General features: G+C 39.7%; 1 protein-coding gene across 2 annotated transcripts in view; it reads left to right on the forward strand.

The window, feature by feature from the left end:
* The window catches only part of BCHE (butyrylcholinesterase), a 49,727-nt gene extending 33,190 nt beyond the window's left edge, over nt 1-16,537 (forward strand). Inside the window, exons 3-4 of one of the 2 annotated variants that reach the window (XM_038416361.2) lie at nt 3,997-4,163; nt 13,582-16,537. In XM_038416361.2, the coding sequence (XP_038272289.1) occupies nt 3,997-4,163; nt 13,582-13,706 (292 nt within the window). In that variant the 3' untranslated portion in view covers nt 13,707-16,537. The remainder of the gene's footprint in view (nt 1-3,996; nt 4,164-13,581) is intronic. The other variant, XM_043492486.1, reaches the window with a different exon arrangement.
* The last annotated feature ends 3,991 nt before the right edge of the window (nt 16,538-20,528 follow it).

The following is a 20,528-nucleotide window of genomic DNA, read 5'->3' on the forward strand; positions in this document are numbered from 1 at the left end:
TCATCTAATTTCAAGTCTAAACTTCCTGGTGGCCAGTTTATACCCATTTGTTCTTGTGTCCACATTGGTACTGAGCTTAAATAATTCCTCTCCCTCTCCGGTATTTATCCCTCTGATATATTTATAGAGAGCAATCATATCTCCCCTCAATCTTCTTTTAGTTAGGCTAAACAAGCCAAGCTCCTTGAGTCTCCTTTCATAAGACAAGTTTTCCATTTCTCGCATCATCCTAGTAGTCCTTCTCTGTACCTGTTCCAGTTTGAATTCATCCTTTTTAATCATGGGAGACTAGAACTGCACACAGTATTCCAGGTGAGGTCTGACTAGTGCTGGCGCTCCTCATTCTACTGGCGGATCCTCCTTTCACTATCCCACCACTCCTGTAGTTTTTAATTTTCATTACTTGAATGCTGCATTACTTTATGCAACGTGTTTTCCTTGCTTCTACGTGGCCCGTTTCTGATTCTTTGGAGTCTTTTGGCTGGTGATAATACAGACGGCTGAGATCTCAAGGTTGCATCTGTAAAGGCAAAATGCAACACTTAACAGAGGCAGCATATTTCACACCAGACAGAGCAATGATTCCTCCATACTTAAGGGCAAACACAGTCTACACAATAGCATAATTTGCCCGTCCCAAAGCGAGCACACATAACCCACGGGATTCCCAAAATGGTGAGTAAGCACAGGGTCAAGCATGACTGACTGTTTCACGGCTGTACTGTCCTCTGGGTTTCTGTGCCTTGGGGAGAACCAACAGTGGCAGGGGGCCCCTACACTGAACACTGTCCCCACATTTTCTACAGGGGTTCATCATGGAAACTATCTCACTGCTGAGGGTTACCTGGGAAGCAAGGGAGGGTCTTCCACTGCACTCTGGATTCCACCCTGGCCCATATGCAGCTTGCCTGTGTGCAGCAATGGTCCCGCTGCCCCTCATGGCACAGTGGCATGGACAAGTTGTTCCTACTGGAACAAAGACCACAGTGGCTCTCCTGAGAAACCTGTGCAAGCGCATTGCCCATGTTCTGGATGAGACCTTTGAAGAGATCACTGAGGCTGATTAACACGATGTGAGAGAGCAAATCAACGCCCTATTACGCATCTAGGCATGCATGCAGCCCTAATCCTCCTCACCCCAAGAGCCCTCACCAAATAACTTCCTTCCCAAAATAAATCCGCTTACCGGGAACCTCCTCTGGTGTTTGTCCTTCCCCAATTACCGGCCACCGCGACTGGCTACCTTCCTCCGGGCTTGAGAACAGCTCCTGGTTGCACGCATCTAGGGATTCCAGGGTGTCTTCCTCCACCTCAGCACCCTCGCTTCCATTTTGTTCCTCCTCCTCCCACCTTGTTGCACTGGCCTCCGAGATGTCCATGGTGGTACTCAGAGTGGAGGTGGGGTCGACTCCAAGTATTACGTCTAGCTCTTTGTAGAAATGGCAGATCTCAGGGGCAGCACCGTAATGGCTGCTTGCCTCGCAGGCTTTGTGGTAGGCATTCTGCAGCTCCTTCACTTTAATCCTGCACTTCCATATGTCCCAGTCATGGCCCCTTTCCATCATGTCCCTTGATATCCGCCAGAAGGTATCATAATTCCTACAGCTGGAGCGCAGTTGGGACTGGACAGCTTCCTCCCCCCAAACATTGATGAGGTCCAGCACTTTGCCATTGCTCTGTACTGGGGATTGTCTGGCACGTGGAGGCATGGTCACCTGGAAAGATTCGCTGCAAGCACTCCATGTCTGGCTGAGCAAACAGGAAGGGGATTTTCAGAATTCCCAGCGAATTTAAAGGGCGAGTCTGACCGTTGGTCACCTGAGGGCAAGGCAGTAGAGTTCAAAGTGATGACCAGAGTGGCTAGCACTGGCATTGTGGGACACTTCTGGAGGCCAATCAGAGAGCACTATAGGACCAGGGCATCCACACTGGTGCCATTGCGCTCCAGCGGGGGCGCAGCAAATATTATTCCACTCGCCAAAGTGGAGTACCAGCAGCGCTGTAGCCACGGAGTCAGAGCGCTTTACATGCCTCGCCAGTGTGAACGGGTAGTGAGCTAGTGCGCCTGGGGCTCCTTTAATGCATTCTAACTCACAAGTGTAGCCAAGCCTTAAGCTGCCATAGCCTTGCCTTTTAATAGTCACAAATCATCCATCTTTATATAAATCATACTCTATCTCAAAGGCCTCCTGCATCAATAAATGATTTTAAGACTTCCTCTCTTCTGCAACTTAAACCAACTTTTTTTTCATCAAGTCCTATCTGTTCCTACGCAATAAAACTCACCCCTCTCTGGAAAAAAGATTAATAAAAATCTTTATGGCCTTAAACCACATCCCCATCTTAAATTCAGTTTATCCCTTAGGCCTATTATAATATTTACCATCACTACAACTAATAATAATCATGGCCCTGTTCTGGTTGGAAATAATCACATTCTATTAGATCAGAGATGGGCAAACTATGGCCCGTGGGCCACATCCAGCCCACGGGACTCGCCTGCCCGGCCCCCGAGATCTTGGCTTGGGAGGCTAGACCCTGGCCCTTCCCCTGCTGTTCCCCCTCCCCTGCAGCCTCAGCTCATTGTGCCGCCAGCACAATGTTCTGGGTGGCAGAGCTATGAGCTCCTGCTGGGCAGCGCAGTGACAGAGCCGCCGCCTGACCCGGTGCTCTGTGCTGCATGGTGGCATGGCTGGCTCCAGCTGCGTGGCACAGCTGCCTGTCCTGGTGCTACGGGCGACATGGCTGTAGCGCCGCCAGCCACTGGTGCTCCAGGCAGCATGGAAGGGGGCAGGGAGCAGGGGGTCTTAGATAAAGGACAAGGGAGTTCGGGGTGGTGGTCAGGGGGCAGTGGTGTGGATAGGGGTTGGGGCGGTCAGAGGGCAGGGAACAGGGGGGTTTAATGGGGGCAGGGATCCCAGGGGGGCAGCCAGGAAGGGGGGGGTTGGATGGGGTGGCAGGGGGCAGTCGGGGCAGGGATTCCGGGGGCAGTTAGGGGACGGGGGGCGAGGGTGGATTGAGCAGGGGTCCCGGGGAGGGGGGCAGCCAGGAATGACAGGAGGGGTTGGATCGGGTGGCGGAGGGCAGTCAGGGGATGGAGGGGGTGGATGGGGCAGGGGTGCCGGGGGGGCATTAGGAGACAGGGAACAGATGGGGTTGAATGGGGCAGGAGTCCCGAGGGGGCCATCGGGGGCGAGAAGCGGGAGGGGGGGGTCAGATAGGGATCGGGGGCCGGGCCATGCCTGGCTGTTTGGGGAGGCAAGGTCTCCCCTAATTGGCCATCCATACAATTTCGGAAACCCAATGTGGCCCTCGGGTCAAAAAGTTTGCTCGCCCCTGTACTAGATGCTGAGCACCTTTGAATTCTCATTGCTTTCAGAATGAGTTGTGATTCAGTGTGCTCAGTAACACAGTGCGGGTATTTAGCACATTGTAGTTAAGGGCCTTTTCTTCTAATACAAAAGACATCATCTTCCTCTTTTGGACCTTGCTTTAACCAAGGTGGACTCCAGTCACTTCATTTACACAGATGCAAACGTTTCATATCTATCTGAACAATGCAATCCAATGGACTCATTAGAATTAGACGTTAGCATTTAAATTAAAATGTATGTAATGCAAGCTCCTAAATTTACTGTTTTGGGGTCACCTGTAACAGATTGTATCTTCTGTCAGACCTTCTGGGTTCAACATATGCAATTTATGTAGGTTGGTTTTATTAACTTCATTTTTCCATTAGGATAAGAAAAAAACAAAAAATAATCTGAATATATTTAGTTTTACTTTGTTAATTAACCTTAGTGATATGTAAAATTTAAAGTTTTACTGTTTTGGGTAGTGGCTTTATTTCTATCATGTACAAAAGGTGCTCCAGTAATTCCAAACTAACATACTGATGTCTGAAATAAAATAACTTGTCAATAGTATAATTTTATTCTATTGATGTGCACAGGTAATTTCCCATGAGAAATGAAATATTTCTCTTTAATCATTTAGAACTCCAAATGGGACTCAGATTAATGGAACCAGATGGCCAATCTTCACTACCATTGAACAAAAATACTTAACATTAAACACTGATGCTTCAAAGATATATACAAAATTACGTGCCCAGCAGTGTCGATTCTGGAATGAATTTTTTCCCAAAGTCCTGGAGATAACAGGTAAACTTTTGGTAAATATGCATACATAGGGTATGCTGCTCAATACAAGCTCACTTTCCTGATAGTAGCACTGTATTTCAATTTGAATCTCCAAGCTTATATTTGAAAAGGTTATTTCAATGGAATCAAATCCTGATGTCTTTTCTCAAGCAAACTCTCATTCACTTCAGCAGGAGTTTGCCTTGTTACTCTTCAGTGTGTTATGCAAATCCAAATGTGTCTGATAGAGAACAGGTATGTCTGCTTCCAGCTGAGGGGCTTTTGGTGAAGCTATAGTCCAGCAGGCTGTTAATGCTGGAGGTACCAAGTTCAGTCCCCAATGATGACCATGATGGCCAAAAATGGGAGCTTGTCTGGGATTTGAACTGCCAAGGGCTGCAGATGCTTAGGCTGGGTTTTCTCTACCCTTTGTACCTAATCCACAGAGGATGTGAGTTTGCTGCTGCTGCTGCCAGCTGGGGGATTTGGTTCTTTAGGACCAAGCTGTAGAAGCTTGTGATTTATTTCTGGAGTTCCAGGGCTCAATCTCTGCTGACAACCATGCAGTAGTTATATAAAAAGACTGTGTAAAAAGAATGGAGAGAGCTCAGGGTTTAGCCAATGCAAAATACCACTGGATTTTAATTAAGATTGTCTGCATAGCGCTTTAGGAGTGTTTTCTAAATCACTTTTCATAATTTTTTATTAGTGATGAATAATTGTCACCAGGTTTGGAGTTATAGTTTCAGGGAGGTTTGGAGTATGGGTTTAGTTATGAAGACTGAAAACTTTGGAAACTTTGCTTTGTGATCCAAATCCATTCAGACTTCTATAACTGGCTAGATATCTCTTGAAAACTGATTTTCCTGTCAGGGTTCTGGTAGCTTGCATTTTAATGAGCCAATGGTACAGATCAGGGTTGTGAGCCTCTGGATGATCTTCAGGAACAGTCTTTATAAAAAAAAAATGTTGGAGTTCCAAACCTCATCTAAGCCTAGAAGGAAAGAAGTGTATGAAAAGAAAATCGGTTTTTGAAAGGTTAAATCATAATTTCACATCCTTCCATAAGGTTCAGTTTAAGGTTGGCTCTAGAAGTGGGTAAGTATCCATGGCGGCAATAGTTTTGTTGTTTTTGTTCTGTTTTTCTGAACTGGCTAATTCAGTCCCATTTTATGCCCTTTGGTCTATTACAGTTCTGATCGTGCTCCTACTGAAGTCATTATTACTTTTCTCATTTACTTCAAAGGGAGTGGGATGAGAGCAGTATTTTTATACTCAATTGAGATCATATCATGGCATTTTACTGGACTTGAAATCACAGAATCTAAAGGGATAGGACTGGATCATGGGAATGGTCTCAAATTGTCTATTGAAACCATTTGCTTTAATCTATTCTGATCTATTTAGGTTCTTATACTATGCCACATTATCTAAGAGCAATATTCCCATTCACTTCAATAGAAGTAGTTTGGGCTCATCAGTATGTTGTAGGTGATACTCAATAGCTCTCAGAATCAGACCTCATTTTATTAAATAAAAAAGGGAAAGGAAGCAGCATTTGTAACCAATTCAAAGTATTATTTGCTGTTTGGGTGATGCTTTGCTGTGTCTCTTATCATGACACCCTGCCATTTGGCGACTACGTGGGAGATTTTACAAAATAGCAAGTATATTTTTGTGTGTGCGAATTTGGGTCATTTTCAGGCGAGACATGAGTATTTCAGATCTACACAAAGTTGGTTTAATCTGCGTTTTGATCATCAGGCATTACTCATAAAAATGATAATTGTATACTCCATCTGTTTGGATGATGTTATTGATATACGAATGTACAGTGTATACCAAATGTTCTGTGACACGATTTATATCAACACACATGCTTCAGCATCTCTTGGCAGGCCAGCAGAGTTGCCTTGCATGGCCTTGGGCTGGGAAGGATTACAAACCACCTCTCACAATCTGCCTAGAAAAATGAAAGTATGTTTCTTGATCTACCATAAATCATTTCTTTGAACCCCTAATTTAATATGCATGCTTAAAATATTTTTTGAAAGATTCCATAACATACTCTGGATAAAAGTAAAGGAAGGAGACTGAACGTTGCTAGTGGGTGGTGGTGTTTTGGCATTGCCAGTCTTTAGAACAGAAACATTAGACCTTTGTATATTTATGTTTCCTACACACAACCTCTTCCAGCTGTGAGAAAAAAATCATTTTAGTTTCCACTGATAAACTTCCTAGGCTGCACTTTCATTGCAAAGGTTCCTTTCAATGAAACACTGAGTACAAAATAATATTTTTGAAATCTCTTTAGTTCCCAAAGGACTCAAAGCATTTTACATACCATAGACAGAGATACATCCGCAGATCACTTTACCCAACATTGAAACACAGCCACCTCTTAGGTGGAAAGTCACAACTGCTTTAATGTACAGCAACACTGCACAACATTAGGACAGAAGTGAAGAAAAATATGATATCCAGTTGAAAGTGCAGCTTGAATTTAGGTAGACAGGAGTGTAATGATTCCAGCTGGAATCTGAAGAGGACACCCAAACTGACATGTCTACTCTTGCAAAAAGTGCAGTTGAATATTTTAATTACCTCAAGTGGTCAGAGCCTCAGTTTTATGTCTTATCTGAAAAATGGCACTTCCAGCTATACAGTGTCCTCTGTCACCATGCTGGGGAATCAGTTTGGTACTGAGCCACCCACTAACTCATGTTCCTTTGTTATTCTGTTTATTACTTTGAGGTCTCCTATCTACATAATGACCAGCACCAATGTAAGCAAAGCTGGCTCTACCACACTCTAGGCAAGACAGACAGTTGGCTAAAGTCATAAAATATAAGAGACAGCAAAATGTTTAGTGACTCCAGGCTGCAAGGGTGGATCTTTTCCAGTTTCCTAGAGAAGTAAAATGCCCAGAGCTGGCAAAGCTTATAGTATGGCTGCAGATTTAGAAAATTAATAAGAGAAAAACAAATCTCACATATCCAGATAGCAGGAAGAGACACAAATGGAAATGCCAGTCTCTGAATTTTTCTAAAGTATTTACTGTTGGTACAGTTTTATGGGTTTTCTAGTGTCTTTACCTTGGGGTGGATTACCACACGATCAGTGAGGACCTTAGTTGCAATATATATATTTTTGTTCTGACAATACAAGTAGCCTGGTAAATTGGGTCCTGGACTTGTCGGGTGTGTGCTCTTGATTCTGAAGAAGACAGAACTCTTGCTGCCTCAGGTTGCAGTCCTGCAGGGAGCTGACATGTCCAGCAGGGGACTGAGAACTCTCAACTCTCACTGGCCTTAAGAAAAACTTGGGGCGCTCCACACCATGGGAGGAAAAGACTTAAATATTCATCATGCTCAAAGGCAAAAAGATTAGTCTGCGGGTACTAGCACTGGCACAATTCACAGTAGTCCTCCTGATGACAGATTCTAAAAGGGTTATCAGGTTTAAGAGCCAAAAGACACTCGTCCTTAACTGTAAGGAATAGGAACTAGAATCATGGATTAATTTTCTCAAAAGAAGTTTGTTAACTCTTTAGCCGCCTCCAGTTCTAAAAGATCTTAATGATCAAAATATTATGTATCCAAATGAATGTTCCTTCCAATACTCCACCTGTAATGCATCCAGAGCCCTAACTACCACAGTGTCTGTTTCCCCTTGAGCTGGCTATAGGCAGAACAACTTTCAGTTTCCATTCCATTACTTCCTCTGGTCTTTTTAAAAATATATTTTTTAATTTATAGTGAGATTGTGTCATTATATATTACCTATGAAGTAACAAAACAAAGATATAATGTCAGAATTGTCCTATCAGTGGATTTTGTGAATGCGCTAAGAAAAATATCCTAAGAAAACTAAGAATTAAGCTTGAACATCTTACATGTACAAAAATAGTATCCAAAAGCATTATACATTAGACAAATAGTCAGCTGTATGTAGATCATTAAAATGCCTTCTAACAACACAAGAACTAGGGGTCACAAAACAAAATTAATAGGCATCAAGTTTAAAACAAACAAAAGGAAGACGTTCTTATGTTCTTATGCCACAAGTCTGAAAGTTCAATATCAGAACCAGTTTCCAGATTACTTTGGGTTAGATTCAGCAACCATAACTCATGTTGAATAGTCCCATTGATGCCAGTGGGACTAGTCTCAGAGTAAGGCAATACGTAATATAAGGGTGCAGGATATGGCCCCTAAAGTCCTCTGTCCATTCATTTAATTTGTCTAGCCCCACCCTCCGGCAACCTAGTTAGTAAGGGAGGTAAAACTTATTACAATATTGTATCATCTGAACATTTCTACTGACTGTTAGAAGAAAATAAAAATCTGGTGATTTCCTTAAAAACAAACAAGCAAACAAAAAAATCTGCTTTGTTGGTTAAAGCTGCACAGATCTCCTGAAATTGTATGGATGACTAAAGAATATCCAGGAGAGATTTCAAAATACACCTAATCCTGCAGACCCTTGCACCTGGACAGTTCTTAATATTTATCAGAGCTAAGAGTCAGGAAGATATTTGCAGGTACAGTACCTAATAGCAACTGGATAGGAAGGAAATATTACTCCTGCCTTTTGTTTCCTAGTAAATTATACTATATCATAACTGTTATGTGACCTCTGTCCAGCTCCTAGTGTGCTAACACAAAAAAACATTCACAGCTGGTGCCCTTTTGGCAGATTTAACAGAGGGGCAAATAAGGGCATGGAGCCAAATTTATCTCTGATGTAATTCCACTGAAATTAGGGTACTGTGACATCACCAAAACAATGTGGGAAAGGAGGTGCTGCCAACTGTTTGATCTGTGGGTAACTTGAATGCTTTATTTTCTTGCTTTGTCAAACCAGCCCCTTTCATGAGCATTAAAGGCCTGATCCAAAAAAGATTCTCTTTCACATTAATTATTATGTATCTATTGTTCGTTATTTTTTTATAATTTATCATTTTTATTTATAATCATGTCCTGAAAATCTTTTTGGATAATCAACTACAAAACTTTTCGAGATTTGCAAATATAAGGAGATTTGGCCATATAAAACTGCATATATGCTGTTGCATCTGTTAAAATGTATTAATTATTTCATTGGTTGGCTTTTGTTATATGGTAGTGAATTCAAGTAACCTCATGCTCTGAATTGTAATTATTGGTCAAGATGAATTCTCTAATCTCTTTTTGCCTTCTTTCTGTCAGCCTATCTAAGTCACAGGTGGTTGCTTCAAAGAGATTGATGACGTTGGTGATAATGGGATGCATTGACTTGTGACTTCAATTTTGATCTTATCACTGAAAAAGAGCAAATAAATGGGAACCCAGGTTTTTATTTCAGGGCTTTAGTGTCTCTCTTTCCTTTTTAGATTCATAATGGTGGCTAGCTTGAATTTCTCATTGTCCATTTTCTATAGCTCACTCACTTTTTATTAATATCCGTTAGGTAGCACTGAAGTGTCTCATAATTTATGATCCAGATAAATTATTTCTGATTAGAGATGTATGGACAGGAGATGTATTCAACTTTATAAAAAATTTGGGCATGAATACTTTCCAGTCGTTAAGACTTCAGAAATATCTGAGCCTCTGTACCTGAAATATTCAAGAAGAAAATGTAACAGTTGCCTGAATCAATAATTGGGCAACATTGCATGGATAAATGAGACTGGATAATCATAATCAAGCCTAAGAAAAGCAATAAGATCCAGGTGTTTTTCTCAAAATAGTACTAGTAATGGTCCAAAGCTAAATTACCCATCCATTTGACATAGTTGCAAATAATCTGGCTTTATCTAAGAATCTGATTTCTTATTTAAAGTAAAATATATATATATATATATATGCAGAGTATATATTTATGGTCAGAAAAGTGACTGTAAAAGTAGAACATTTAGTATTATGTATATCTGCTCCTTATAGGTCTTATGAGTCATATTTACATAATTTATTGACCAAAAAAAGTTTTTAATGTTATCAATATTGGGAAAAGCACAAGCTTTGGGGGATTTGATAATGAGAAAACTGTCCAGAAGAAAATAAGAAACTACCTGAACTTTTCCAAAAACTCAAATCTAGTGAAGCCCTAACTATTTTGGAGCTTTGAAAACAAAAAGTTTGGTTCATCTATTTTTTTTATTTTTTGCACATCTTCATTTTTCTTGCCTTCACTATGCTCTGGAAGCAAAGGTACTGAATTACTTCTGCTATAACTGAAACTAGGAAGGAATTAAAATCTTATTTAAAAGTCTCTTATCATTAAATTACCAACCTGATTTCCAGACCAAACAGGTTTGGAAAAATTCAGCTGACCTGCAAATAAAGAAACTTTATCCCTTCTGACATAAGAATGGCCATACTGGGCTAGACCATTGGTCCATCTAGTCCAGTAACCTGTCTTCTGACAATAACAAGTGCCAGACACTTAAAAGAGAATGAACACAGCAGAGCAATTATCAAATGATCCCTTTGCTGTCATCCACTCCCAGCTGCTAGCAGTCAAAGCATGAGGTTGTATTCCTGACCATCTTGGCTAATAGCCATTAATGGACCAATCCTCCATGAACTTATCTAATTTTTTTTCAACACAGTTATACTTTTGGCCTTCATAACATCCCTTTACAAAGTGTTCCACAGGTTGACTGTGAAGTACTTCCTTATGTTTGTTTTAAACCTGTTAATTATTAATTTCATTGAGTAACTTCTGGTTCTTGTGTGAAGGGGTAAATAACTCCTCCCTATTCACTTTCTCCACCCCATTCATGATTTTATAGATCTCTATCATATCCCTACTTAGTCATCTCATTTCTAAGATGAACCCTCCCAGTCTTTTTAATCTGCCTTTTATGGAAGCTGTTCCATGCCCCTAATCATTTTCGTTTCCCTTGTTTGTACCTCTCGCATTCTAATATATCTTTTTTTTTTAGTGGAGAGGCCAGAACTGCACTCAGTATTCAACCTATGGGCATACCATGTAGTAGCATTATGATATTTTCAGTCTTATTATGTATCCCTATCCTAATAGTTGCTAACATTCTGTACATTAATGAAAACATTAAGCAGATATTTTCAGAGAACTATCGACAATGACTCCAAGATCTTTCTTGAGTGGTAGCAGCTAATTTAGACCCTATCATTTGGTATGCATATTGGGATTATGTTTTCCAATGTATATCACTTTGCACTTCTCAACATTAAATTTCATCTGCCATTTTTTTGCCCAGTCACCCACTTTTGTGCGATCCCTCTGTAACTCTTCACAGTCAGCTTTGGATTTATCTTAAGTAATTTATTATTGCCTGAAAACTTTCTAGATAATTTATGAATATGTTGAACAGCACAGATCCCAGCATAGGTCTTTGGGGGACTCCACTATTTACCCCTCTCCACTGTGAAAACTGACCAGTTGTTCCTATCCTTTGTTTCCTAACTTTTAACTAGTTACAGATCCATGAGAGGACCTTTCCTCTTATCCCAGGACTGGTTACTTTGATTAAGGTGCTTTGGTATGGAACCATGTCAAAGGCTTTCTGAAAGTTCAAATACACTATATCAATTTGCAAGAATCATTCTTGTCCACATGCTTGTTGACACCTTCAGATAATTCTAATAGATTGATGAGGCATGATTTCCATTTACAAAAGCCATGTTGACTCTTCCCTATCATGATCATCTCTGGGTCTGGTAATTCTGTTCTCTAGTATAGCTTCAATCAATTTCCCTGGTACTGAAAGGTTTCAGAGTAGCAGCCGTGTTAGTCTGTATTCGCAAAAAGAAAAGGAGTAGTACTCCTTTTCTACCTGGTACTGAAGTTAGGCTTACCACCCTACATTAGGCTTACATTGCAGTGGGGGAGGTTTAGGCTGGATATTAGGAAGCTTTTTCACTAGCGGGTGATGAAGCACTGGAATGGGTTACCTAGGGAGGTGGTAGAATCTCCTTCCTTAGATGTTTTTAAGGTCAGGCTTGACAAATCTCTGTCTGGGATGCTTTAGTTGGGGATTGGTCCTGCTTTGAGCAGGAGGTTGTACTAGATGACCTCCTGAGGTCCCTTCCAACCCTGATATTCTATGATTCTATGTAATTACTATCACCTTTGGAGCCTTTTTTAGAAATTGGTGTTATATTAACTATCCTCCAGTCATCTGGTACAGAGTCTGATTTAAGTGATAGGTAATATACCACAATTAGTAGTTCTTCAATTTAATATTTGAGTTCATTCAGAACCTTTGGATGAATATCATCCAGTCCTGGAGAATTGTTACTGTTTAATTTATCAATTTGTTCCAAAACTTCCTCTACTGACACCTCAATCTGGGACAGTTCCTTTGATACGTTACTTAAAAAGAATGGCTTAGGTGCAAATATTTCATTTAGCTTCTCTGCCACAGCCTTAACTTGAATGGAACCGTGATTACACCACATATCTCTATAAGTTTTTGTACAGCACTGCCATAAATCTGTCGGTGGTAGAGTGCCCCTTGTAGGAGCTATGTGGGGAATGCAGACATGAGTTAAATTGCCCCTACCCCAACAGGTGCTGCAAGGTGTATCTTTCTAGCAGGCCACAGCTCATCTCTTTGACCAAGGCCTCTTGGTTGTTTCATCCCCTCTCAGGGTCTCAGGTGAATCAACAAAACAGCCCTCAGACAGCAAATGAGGTTAAACAAAAGAAAGGAAACGAAAAATCTGTCAGCAGTTCCATCCAGGACATGGCTGTTGTTACTTCAGAGGACCCTGGGAGAATTACTGTCCACTTCAGAGCTCCCTGGTCTCCAGTGCAAGTCTCAGTCCCCCCTCCCTTTTAGCTCAGGCGATCTGCACCCTCTTTCTGAAGGCTGTCACCTCTCCTGGGGCTGGAGAAATTCAACAGTCTGTTTCCTTCCCATGGTGTTACCCCATCCCTCCCTTAACAACTCCTCCTGTCTTGGAATGATTTGCAGGTGAGGAGGGCAGTGCCACTCCAGCCAAAGCAGCTCCTTAACCCCTTCCATAGGGTTTATATACTCCATCACAAGCACCTAGCACAGTGGAGATATGATCCTTATCTTCTGGGGCTTCTGGGCTGTACTCTAAACTATGTATTAAATAATTCTATTTTGATGAAAATAAACAGAGGTTGCTTTTAAAAGCTGAGATAAACAATACACGTTTATTTGATAAACATATATACAATGTAAAGAGAACAAATTCATCTTCATAAATATATAACTCCTAAGATTTTGCCAGAATGATAGTTCTTCATTTTAACTCACTACTGTCTGATGCAGTGCTAAAATATTAGCCACTGATTTCCAATAGTTAGAGATGAGAGAGAGGGAGGAGAAATTGTTGTACCAGTTAGAGAAAATGGCACAGGTAATCAACATTATATTTCAATTAATGGAAAAAAAGATTCAAATTTAGATTAATACAACCCATTATGTGTTTTACAGGAAATATTGATGAAGCAGAACGAGAATGGAAAGCAGGATTCCATCGCTGGAACAATTACATGATGGACTGGAAAAATCAATTTAATGATTACACTAGCAAGAAGGAAAGCTGTGCAGGTCTTTAATTAATAGGTTTACCCTTTTGAGAATGTCCATATTACCATTGATCTAGGCAAACATACAAGGAGCTATCTAACATGTTTAGCAATAAAGCATATTTTGTAAATTAAATAAAATGTCATTAATATAATATTGATTCCCCAGATCTTTTAGTTTATATTCTATCTTGTATCTCAATAAACAATATAAGGCATTAATACCCTTCAGAGTATGTCAAATAGGACTATAGAGATTAAAGTATGAAGATTAATGATGTACATGTTATAAACACTAGTGGCTTAAAGTCTCACTTCAAGGAAACATTGTAATCTGTTACAGAAAGTGTAATTTTTTTAAAATAGAAATATCAGTATTTTATAATATTGTCTGGAAAGCACAGCTGATGTAGATCTTTAGCAGCAATGTCACAACATTATGAACCTTGCTTCAGTTGTAATTTAGTTGACATAAACAGACGATAACTTTTCTGGACACAACAAATGTTAACCGCTTGTTAAATCAAAGGGGTTTTTAAGAGTGTTATTAAACCTTGAATAATTGTTTCTTTAAGGCCCAGTCCCTGGGAATCACCATACAGCTCATGTATTCACACATTAATATTCCCTACTAGGAGCCAAGGATAAAAAGAATCCTTCCCCTATGTTATAGAACCACTGTGGAGCCAGTCTGTGTAGCACTTCTGCTGCTTGTGATCCGACTTATCAGGCAGCAATGGCTCAAAGTAATGGATCCACAGCCAGAGCCAGCCTTTCCCTGCTCATCTCTTCCTCTTTACCCTGTGCAAGAGGTGGAAGCTGGATAGGCGATGCAAATGCCCACTGAGCACCCCAACCCTTGAATAATTCTGTCCTTCTTCACCCAATTGAACCAGCCCTGATTCATTGTAGCGAGGAGCTCTCTGCACATTGAAGGATGGATTCAGATTTACTCCTAAGTGACTAGATTTGACATAGTGTCAGTTGAATCAGTTTCCCAAAGACCAGAAATATAACTTCAGTTTTCCTGATTAGGTAGAAAAATTACAATCTGTAGATCATGGGCCCTATCCTGTAGTGTGTAGACATTATTCTGGCAAGTCCCTCAGGGAAGTTATTGGGAGATGAAGGAGAACACTATTTCGCAGAGGTGGGCCCTTAGGTTTGTAGGACTGAGCCCCAGGTTTGGTTCATATAAAATCCCCCCTAATGTTTTCCACAAACTCTAAAGGAATCTTTTTTGTGGCTTCAAAACAAAAATGTGGATAACTATTTCCCCATTAATCTGTACTGCTTGGTTCTGGCTTGAATGTGAAGCAAAATGCCACAAAATACAGTAAGATTCTCTCCTTGGTCCAATCTAGAAGGAAGTATTATCAGAATTTTCCTGATAGGCTTTGGTGAAATTTATAGTCCATTTTGGCAGACTGAAGAGATCTGGATAACACTGAGATGATGGAGAAGCAGATGAAAATAAAGATGTAAACGCCAAGAGAAAGGTCTGACAACTTCCTTTGCAACAAGCACTTTAGCTGATAAAATATGTTCACCCTTTGGAAAAGGGAATATAAATTTCTTATACAAATTCTTGGAAGTCAGTATCAGAACTTTTATCACAATTTCTTGGAAGACCAGTTTCCTGGATTACAACCTGCACAATCAAAAGGCCATCAGTTTTTTGGCCAGGCAATTACCATACATAGAGTTAGAAATGCAAATATTTAACTAGGACCTGATCTACACTAAAAAGTTAGGTCAACCCAGCTATTGCACTCAAGGTTTTAAAATATCCACTCCCTTGAGCTGTGTAATTAACCCGAGCTAATTGCTGATGTAGACAGTGCTAGGTCTACTGGAGAATTCTTCCGTCAACCTAACTATTACATCTCGGGAAGGTGGCTTACCTACACCAATGGGAGAACCCCTCGCATCAGTGTAAGAATATAAGAATGGTCAGACCAATGGTCCATCTAGCCCAGTATCCTGTCTTACCACAGTGACTGGTGCCAGATTCTTCAGAAGCAGTGAGCAAAAGAGGACAATTTATCAAGTGAGCCATTGCCTGTCATCCAGTCCCAGCTTCTAGCAGCCAGAAGTTGGGGTTGCTTCCCTGACCATTTTAACTAATAGAGTAGGTAGTGTCTACATTGAAGAGCTACAGAGGTGCAGCTGTAGACAAGCCCTAGATTTTGCAAAAACCCTGTGTATAGTGTATCATGTTTATAGTATATATACATTTATGGCACTATATAAATTACTATTGTTATTGATGTTAATATTATAACATGCAGGATTGTGGTGATGTACAGAGTATTGAATGTTTAGCACCTGCTATCTGCTTATCCCGTTATTCAGACCATTGGAAAAATTTTCTGAAAGATTATGAGTCTCTGTGCGTCACCCAGCTGGTTCTTTTGGTTCAGAAGGCAGTCCTTTTTTATTGACTTAATTGGTATGATTTTCAAAAGGGCTCAGTGTCGGCTTAACACTGTCAAAAGTGTCAATAGTGAATCTCAAAGGAAGCAAAGTAAGGTCAACCCTGAGTACTTCTGAAAAATCACACCCAAATTCTTGGTGTCATCATTTCAAACCTTTTCAGTTTGTTTCTGAAAATGAGACAAGCAACAACACTTTTTTTAAAAAAAATTTAGGGCTAACAAGCATAATTTTTTTTAAAAAAACTAAGCATTTAAAAGATATGTAGTATTTTTCATCTGTTTGTACAGCGTGGGGCTGGATGAGTGTATCTGAAGAATAAAACTCTTTTTACAATTTGTAGCTGGACATTGTAACATGAAACCCTAACAGAGGTTGGAGAAAGGGAGGGGAAGAAAAACTGAATAAAATGAAACTTAAACCCATTCATTTGTTGACTTGCTGACTTTGTTGGTGTGAATATATTGTATGCTTTCATTTTTCTTGCCCTGGGAAAGGATTTTGTAAAATACCATAACTACATCATTCCTATGCTGTGCTGATTTCATTTAGTCATATGTCTCTATCCTACACTTATGCAAATACAATAAAACTTGTCAAAAGTGACTAATGAAGGGAACAGCAAAAAATCAGTCACCCACTGTAGGTGGTTTTATAGCTAAATGTTGAACAAAATTGTACTAGAAATTGCATAAGGATATTTTAAAGTAGTTGCTTAAGACAGTCATTGCGTATTGACAGATACCTTAACATAGATCTCACTGTGTATGTATTATGGTTAATGATATTTTTATTGGCTCAAAAGGGGCTTGCAACCAGGAGTTGATGGGGAAGATGTGCTGCTACTCTACTCACACACCCTCTCAGGATCCAAAGACTACCATACCTGAGTGGTTTTTAGTTTCTGAAAACATGGTTAGCCCTGCAATTAACAATGATAACATTTAAATTAATGTCATTAGACATTTAAATTAATGCGATTATGAGTTAACATCACACTGACTTGAGTGGGGTCAGCTGACACCTAGCTCAGAGAAATTGGGTAAACTTCATCATGGTGTTGCCACAGGCCTAGGTACCAAAGTGATTGTTGCTCTGTAAACACATAAACGGATATTATTTGGGTCATTGTTTCTATCTATCAACAGACAGTAAAACAACACTAAAACGGCTACCCCTCTGATACTTAAAACAACACTGTCAATTCATATTTGGAAAATGAAATTTAAATGTAAACTATGGAGAAATTGATGGAGTAACCAAAACATTGCCTTTACATTGTACACTGTACAGACTCAATATGAATTCCATACGTTTAGGCCTCTGTATCATTCCTATTATATAGAATGCAGTAGACATATTATCTTTTAAACTATATCAGAATGTTGTAATTTTTAATTGATCAAACATTCTGGGGTCTGAACTCCACTGTGTAACTTAATATCAAAGCAATCTAGCCCATTGCTACAGACAGATAACATACAGCTTAGTCTGAAAAATAATATTAAAAGTGGAAATATTTATATCAGATAGTTGCCTTGATCTCAGCCATTGTTATGGGTCACACTTCCACTGGCTCTACACAGGTTCTATGACATCAGAAATAGCTGATTCAGATGGACATAATAACCATCATAGTACTGCTTTTACACCTGCAATATGTCCAACTATTAAAAAACAGCATGTGTCATCAGTATCAGCCACCACACTGAAAACCTCACTGCCCCCTTGCTCTTCCTGCTCCTCCAGTGAATTAACTGTTAAAAACTCAAGACATGTTCCAGGGTTAGCAAGAATTAGAGGACGTAGAGGAGCTTGCTTATGTGGATACACTAAGCATTATGGTATCTCTGTTCTGCTAATTTCAGCTATAACTTTGTTCCACGGAGTTAAAGAAATAGGTTAGGAATCTGACAGTAATTCAAAATATGGGTGAGGAATGAGAGGAGCAGCTCTGGCCCAAGTGTGCAGACTACGGGAAAGATGTGTTATTGCCAGCTGACTACTTTCTCGCTTGTCTTTCTCTCTCACTCTCTGTGCAGCTATGGAGATTTTCCAACAAATCTGTCTGCTCTTGGCTAACTAGAAATTACAAAACCAACTACCTGTGTAACAGATATGTGCAGCTGTATATGTTTACCATTGCTGATCCATCTGTAGTACATGCCACATGCCAGTTGATTCACTCTGGGTGAATTGGGAGCAAGAATCCATTAGAGAAAATCTCTTAACAAGCATTTTTCTCTCTCCTCAGTAATCTACATTTCTAGGTGGTTTTCTGGTTCTATGTAATTGTTGCTAAATACTGATCAGGAAACATTTAATCTAGCCTTTTGGCAACAAGATTTTCACCATTTGAATATCACATCCCAATGGTCTATAGACACTATTTGAAAGCAGCTAACATGTAAGGCTAGCAAAGCATGGGGGGGAGAATTTATCATAGCCTTTGACTCTAATAACATAGGTCTTTCAACCTGGTGCACTAAGACAGCCACTGCACTGACTCAGCCTGTAGAGATAACAGATGTTAACTTTAGAGGTTCTGAGTCCATCCAATAGATTTATACCCTCTTTTTTATCTTAAAATTTCTTTTAGGGCCTTCATTCTTCCCCTAGTAAATGATAGAAGCTCTCACATGCTTTTCTAGTCTATTTCTAGGAGCATCACTCCCCTTACTTGTTTCTTATGCAGTTTGAATGTCCTGAATTTTTGAAATTACCCCAATTTCTGTTCTGTACCTATTTCAGTTGTTCTGTGCCAACTTCTTTTAGTTGCTTTTAAATTCAACTATGTTTATTCCCTAGAGCTTTCCATTTTATATATAAAAACAATGGAAAGCTCTAGAGAATATATATATTCTCTCTCTTTCTCTCTCTCTATCCCTCAATCACTTTATCCCTCAATCTCTTTCCATTTTAGTACATTGCATTTTACTTTTCCATTTAATCATTTCTTCTATTTCTTTTTTTAAGGCTGATGCAGTTTTAAAAAAATATCATTCACAGTCCAATCCAGTTTCTCTTAGACACTGTAGAGAGTGTTCCTTTAGAAGAGCTCATAACAGCCAATAGGATAGCTGGATTTTTTGAAAGAGCGGGTAATTTTCTGAGCAACAAAACATTTTGCAGTTGTGCATAATAAGGTAGGAGTAATCAAAACCCAAGGTGATTACTGCAAGAATTGGAAGGAATTTCTCAGTATATTCATCACTGCAAAATTGGCAGGGTACGTTACAGGGTTTTTCTTTTTCCTCAGGGCCACTGCCACAGACAAAATACTGGGCTTGATTAGGCAATGGCTAAGTTCCTAAACTGCTGTGTCTTGTTCATATGCACAATCCTTATGAATAAGCTCCTTAGTACATTCTATCCCACAAATATATTTTAACCTTTGTAAGAAATATTGATTTGTCTGATGAAAACTTACTTTTAAAAATGTGATGTATAAAACACATATGTACCATCTATTACTCATATCTCCAAATCCTATTGGTTTAAATATGGTCCCAGAACTTTCTGATATAATGCACAAAGCAGGTAAATTACTCGTTCAACCAGTTAAAAGTCCAAAAGCATTTACACAGACTTCAGTTGATTTAGGACTAAATCTTATGCCCTAAAGTAATTAACTAATTTAGTAATGCTCATAAGGAGAGATAATTCCTTCCGGATCCCTGCTGAAATTTTGAAGCATGAATATTGATTACCCCTGTCTTTGTATGCAAGCCTACACATGTTTCTGATAGACTAGATTAGATGTACAATACTCAGAAAACCTTTGATGCATAGACTTAATGACTATAATGCAGTGATGTGATGCTAAAGTCAATGCAGGTGTGCACTTTAACAGGGTTTTAATTGGGTTGCAGGTGATCATAAATAAGGCTCACAAACATTATGAAAGGGGAAAAAATGGGTGATGGTAGATTAGGGCAGGAGAGGGGAGTACTTCACTTCACTTCACTTCACTTCACTTCACTTCACTTTGTTTCTTCAGGAGCCCAAAATATAGTCTAATTATAATACAGTAGTTGCCATGTCAATGAAGGGAGAAAGGTTGTTTGATATTTGTTCTGCTCCCTAGCAGCATCACAAAATATATGACTAACCCCGTGGCTTCACTGTAGCAATACATACCTCTGGAGGTCAGTCATACTTTTCCAGTCAAATCCTTGTGCTGAACATATTACCTTTTCCTTAACAATACTGAAAGTCAGGATAGAGTCCTGGACCTTAACTGATGTTATATTCATTTCAGATCTGAATAGCAACTAAACTCTTGTATGGTACCTCCCAATTAACATACATACAAGTAAGAGAACACATTCTCCTGTCTCTTCAAGTTCTGCTTCCATTTTAATTTATTCCAGAGCTTCAGCAGCTAGTGCTTTAGCCACTATTAATAGAATAATG

Source organism: Dermochelys coriacea, chromosome 9, assembly GCF_009764565.3.
Source record: "Dermochelys coriacea isolate rDerCor1 chromosome 9, rDerCor1.pri.v4, whole genome shotgun sequence".
NCBI classification, from domain to species: Eukaryota; Metazoa; Chordata; order Testudines; family Dermochelyidae; genus Dermochelys; species Dermochelys coriacea.